This window comes from Gracilinanus agilis, chromosome 2, assembly GCF_016433145.1.
Source record: "Gracilinanus agilis isolate LMUSP501 chromosome 2, AgileGrace, whole genome shotgun sequence".
NCBI lineage: Eukaryota > Metazoa > Chordata > Mammalia > Didelphimorphia > Didelphidae > Gracilinanus > Gracilinanus agilis.
The window spans coordinates 698,711,861-698,717,275 of NC_058131.1; the positions used below are offsets into that span (position 1 = coordinate 698,711,861).

Genomic DNA, 5,415 nt, shown 5'->3' on the forward strand with positions numbered 1-5,415 from the left:
CAAGGATGAGCCGATACATGGCGGGCGTCCGTGGCTAGCGCTTTGGGGCTCTGTCTGCCGTGGCCCAGCACCCCCAAGGGCACCCCTACTTATTCCTGTCGAGGATCGCCTTGGCCAGAGAATCGGGCCAGAAAGCCGGTGACGAGGGCAGAGCAGCGTCCCGGGCTTTGGAGCAACACTTAGATTTCTGAACTGAGAAATAATTCTGACTGACAAAGCCTTCACTCAGGCTCTGAGACAAATGGCGGCCGACGACCCTCTAAGGGAGGGCCCCCCCCCCCCGCCGCGCCGTGGACAGAAGCGCCACAACGTGCCCGGCCTCGCTGGCTTCTGCGTCAACAGCTTTCGGGGCGCCTCCGTTTGGGACATAAACATGGGAAGCGCCGCCCAGTGGTTAGCAGACCAGACCCGGAGGCAGGAGAGCCCCGGATTCAGGTTCTGCCTCAAAAACATGCCCGCTCTGTGTCCCCGAGTCCACGGGAGGAGCTTAATGCGCTCGTATCCACGGATTCACTGACTTTTATCGCTCTCTCTTTGGGCAAGAGCTGGGCTGGGGAGCCCCGGAGGCAGCGAGCCCGCCCAGAAGTCACGGCCCGCAGATTTAGGGCCGAAAGACACAGTAGAGGGTGGCGTTCAACGTCTCGTTTTGCAGAGGGGGAAACTGAGGCCAGGAGGTTTGCCCCAAGTGCCAAGTAGATGAGGCAGGATTCGCCCCCGGATCCTCCGTCCCCGCGCACTCACGGAGCAAATGAAAATGGGGAACTTCGGGAGCTCGTTGGGGCCTCTTACACTTCGTCCCCCGTTTTCTTCACTGGAGGGCCTTTGTTTGAATTTGCCGATCAGTTTGCCAGGACGCCTGCCATCACGCCGAGCCTTTCCGGGCTCACTTTACGGTCCTCCTCCCGAAGGGCCCCAGAAGACACTGAGGCAGGAGAGGAACTTCGGTCCATGGCGGGGCGGGTTCGGTGCCTCCTCACTCCGCCGAAGGCGAGCTCTCGCCTCGTGGCCCGGTCAGGGTCAGACTTCGCTTGGGAGGAAATGCGCCGCGAGCGTCGGCCGCCCTCTCCTCCGGAGGGTGCCGAGCCGGCGCCCCCTCCCTGGAGGCGTCCCATCCCCGCGGGGAGAGGCTCGGCCGGTCCGCCATGTTTCTCCGTCCTCCATCCCGGCAGGGCTGGGCTAGGTAGACGGCGGCCTCCCCGAGCCCATAGAAGCCAGAAACAAGGTATTCTTCGAGGGATGTAAACAGAATTGTTTGAATGGCATCCAATGGCTGTCAGTGAGGGCATTCTTTCTGCAACAAGGAAGAGGAGCTGCCCCCCTTTCTGCGCTCGCTGTCACACCACAATGCCATTATCTGCTGCCAGGCGCTCCTGAATGGGGAGACAATCCCTGCGCACTGGGCCCAGTTAGGCGGGCCGAGGAGCGGCGGCGAACAATATCGCGGATGTGAATGAGCTCTTTCTCGAGTTCCAATTAGAAGTCAACAGTGGATGTTTGCCCACCCTCGGTGGGAGGACTCGAAGGAAAATGGCTCCCCGGGATCTGGCTGGAGGAGGCCTTCGGCGGCCGCCAATGAACCCGCCGGGACCCGACTGGACAAAGGCGTTCGGTGGCCGACGAGTGGACCTGCCGTGACCCGATTGGACACGGCGATTAGACGGCCTGTGCCTGAACTCGTGGAAGGCCCCGTAGCGGGGAGGAACCAGGGCGGCCCAAGCAGAATTGATTTGCCAGGGAGGAAGCCGTCTTGGTGCAAGAATGGAGCCTGGAGAAGTCCTGCACGTGCGTGTGTGCGTGTGCGTGTGCGTGTGCTTCCGGTGGTCCCGGGTCAGGCCGGGGAGCGCCCTTGGTCATCCTCCCGAGCTCCTCCTGATGAATGAGGCAGGCCGGCCTTTGTGTTTCCGAGGCCCTCCCCGCCGCCTGGCTCAGCCTGCCGAGTTCTGTGATTGAAATTCATTGCCAAATTTATTGAGAAATTAATGAGAAAAGCTGCAAAGTATTGACTGGGAGAGGAAAACACAACTCATCTTGAATGAGGAGGAAAATGCAGCAATAATTTAGCCGCTATTGATTTTGCCCTGTCCATGTATTGATCTTCATTTTACAATATTAATTTGCACCTGCAATCGGCTGCAAAGGGAGCCGGCCTCATCTCGCGGCTGTGTTAATGCGCAAACCATTAGGTGGTCTTAAGAAGTGGCCCGTTGCAAGGCCTCTCGGCCGGGCGGCCTTTTCCCCCTCCATTTTGGGGGGTTCCGGGATGGACGAAAAATTAATTTTTTGTCCGACAAAATATTAAAGCGAAAGCCCGTGGCCGAGGCCTCCCCCGTCCCCGGCTCGGCGGCTGCTTCTCGTCGGGGCCGGGAACAATCAGCTCCCTGGAACCCCGGCCCCCCCCATCATGCCCGCGTCAGTTCAAAGTTCATGAAATTTCTATGAGCATTGATCTCCCGCCATTGATTTTTTTTGCAGCCGATCTTTGAAATTTTAATTTCCCAGCATCTGAATTTCTCCGAGATGAAATGCTCTGGCGAGAGACGGCGGATGATAAAGTGGGCAACTTAGCATCATTTTCAAGCCAGAAGAGGGAGGCGAGCGGGCATGCTCGGCCTCGGTCGAATGGGGTTCGGGGGGGCGCCGGCCGGCCACCCAGGCTCCGTGCCAGTCTTCGGGCGGCCGGTCGGGAAGGCAGAGCCGCGCGGAGGAGCCGGGCCGGCGGGCGGGGAGGCGGCGCTGGGCGCAGGCGGCGGTTCGCAGCAGTCTTTATCACCTGGTCAAGTTCACCTACTTACTTATCAGTGGGACATTTAATAACCTCGAGGTGATCTAATTGGTATTGGCATTTTCCCCCCTCGGATTCAGCTGGTTAATGTGTAAACTACTTGTCAGCAAATAGCAGTTTGTCACTGAAATCAGGAACACCCTCTAGAGGAATGTCTCTGTATTGAGCAATCCGATTATGCTTTATTTAATTTTTACACATTACAACCTGGGCCGCTCGCTCAGGCCCCTGCAAGACGCCCGGCCCGGGCCGCCCGGCCCGGCCAGGGAGGGGGGAGGCGGCTCGCGCGGCCCCCGGCCCGGCCCACCCCACCGGCCTGCGTGGAGGCTCTCCTGCAGATGTTCTGATGATGTCGTTATGCGGCTAATGTGAAAAAGGGCCTCATTAGGAGGGTCTGGTTGGAGCCGGAGCCTCGCTGCCTCCTGCCAAACCCAGAACTAGGAAGTCACAGGAAGATGATCATTATTGAAATGAAACGAGGACTCGCTTAATAGCTGCAGCCAGCAGCTGGAAGGGAGCAAATGAATGTCTTCCTGTTTTTATTATTGCAGGCAGGTTTTTTGAGGCAGGAGGGAAACTTCTGCCAAACCTGGGCTCTCTGGCTCCCCGGGAGCCCCGGCCTCCCGCCCGCCTGCCCCAGCAGCAGGCCCGCTATCCGGCGGCCCGCAGGAGCTCATTTCCGGCAGGAGGCTCTTCCCACAAAGGCTAACGACACGCTTTCCCCAGCAAGGCTGTCCACTTAAACACGATGACCAGAGAAGTACTTAAAGGCAGCTCAGATGGACAGACCGGCCAGCGTGGCCTACCGAGAGATGGATGCCCCCGCCTCTGCGAGGGCCTCTCGGGGCCGGCCCAATTAAGCTTTGGCCCTTCGGACGTGGTGGACCAGCAGGAACTCGGCCGGCCCTCTCTTCCTCTCCTCCCTTCCCTTCTCTTCTCTCCTCTCTCTATACATCCAACCTTCTTCTGACCTAAAAAATCAGGGAGATGGGAGGAGGAGGAGGAGGAGGAGGAGGAGGAGGAAGAGTGGAAGGCCCTGAACAGGAAAAGGCCCAGATTCGGCCCGTCATTTTGACAAGAGATGCCGCAGCCCCTAATCCACGCCGGGATCTGCGCCAGCTTGCTCAGCCTCTCTCGGTGAGCACTTCCTCAGCACTCCGTACAAAGGGCGACAAAACAGCGGCGGCCCCGCCCTCGAGGAACTCACCTTCCACCCCAGAAAGGAGCCTCGTGTGAACAGGGCCGGGTGGCGCCCTTCTGGGGGCAGCCCCCCCCCCCCCACTGACCACCCGCCCTCCCTTAACTGAATTAGGCTTCTGCTCTAGAGCCGATCCTTATCAATAGTGACCGGAGGCAGGCCCAGGTGACAAAGCAGGCGGCAGAGAGGAGGGTGCTGGGCGCGGCGGCGCCACGTGCTGTGGCCACGTTCGTTTTAGCCGGCCCGACCTGACCCGACCTGACCAGAGCGTTCAGATTTCATCAGTTGTGCCGTGATGAGTCCCCGGCACACTGGAGCGGCTTCAAGATTTAGACTTTTCTTCCGTTATGACTCGAATGCTTGTAAAGTAACAAGATGAACTCCGGCGCTCGGAGATATTTAACGCCGTATCGGCCTGGGCCGGAGGCGGCTCGTGCCCGGCACGGCCATGGAGGAGACGGGCCTGTGTCAGAGGCTCTTTGGGGGACCCGCTCTGGAGACGGGCCCGCGTGTGATAACCGGCTCTCTGGCCCTCTCAGAGCCGTCTGATTGCCTGCCTCATTTGGCATGGAATGCGATTCCCTGCTAACCGAGCTTCTTACTCATTCAGCTTTTATTGCTGTGTAATTTTCTTATTCTAAAATAAAGGCTCTCCAACAAAAATTACTATGCATTAGGCCGCGGTCGCCTACTCAAATGGATATTAATACAGTTTATCTCTAAAAGGACGAATAATGTATTTGAAACAGATAAAAGGCCCTCCACTAAATGAGGAATGTTAATATCTTATGGCACGGCTAATAAAGAGATATTTCACAAGGGAGGCTTGTTTTATGACTTCTGATACAACAGCCTCGTAATCGGACACATCTTCAATGAGAGCATTTGGCTCACACATTCATCTCTTTTACTCTCGGCAGCCTCGTCCGAGCTCAATTTGAATTCAGGACAAATGAGTGGCACTAATTACGTTGAGGCGACTCGTTAGGAAGCAGAGACTCTCCCTGTCGGTACCCGGGTTGGCAGGCGGGAGCCCGAAGAGCATCCCGTGCCCCGACGGGGGCTCCGAGGGTTTGTTGTCATGTTCTGTAAGGCAGAGTTTAAATTAATTTTGTCCAGGCCCACAAGCTTCTCAGATAACCCAGCCTGCTGAATAACACCCTGGGAGGGACGGCGGACGGATTCTCGCCTATTAATTTGTGGTGCCGGCAAAGATCCGCGCCTGAAGAAAAGGGCTGCAAGTAGGATGAGGAAACCAATTTGAATTGATTTCTTCTTCTTCTCCTTCTCCTTCTCCTTCTCCTTCTTCTCCTTCTACTCCTTCTCCTTCTACTCCTTCTTCTCCTTCTTCTCCTTCTTCTTCTCCTCCTCCTCTTCCTCTTCCTCCTCCTCCTCCTTTTCCTCCTCCTCCTCCTCCTTTTTCTCCTTCCTCCTC

The 5,415-nt window shown here is 57.4% G+C and overlaps 1 protein-coding gene across 1 annotated transcript in view; it reads left to right on the forward strand.

The window, feature by feature from the left end:
* Positions 1–1,758: 1,758 nt before the first annotated feature.
* Positions 1,759–5,415, forward strand: part of EBF3 (EBF transcription factor 3) — a 20,003-nt gene continuing 16,346 nt past the window's right edge. The window contains exon 1 of the mRNA XM_044660312.1: positions 1,759–1,827. Coding sequence (XP_044516247.1) covers positions 1,759–1,827 — 69 coding nt within the window. The remainder of the gene's footprint in view (positions 1,828–5,415) is intronic.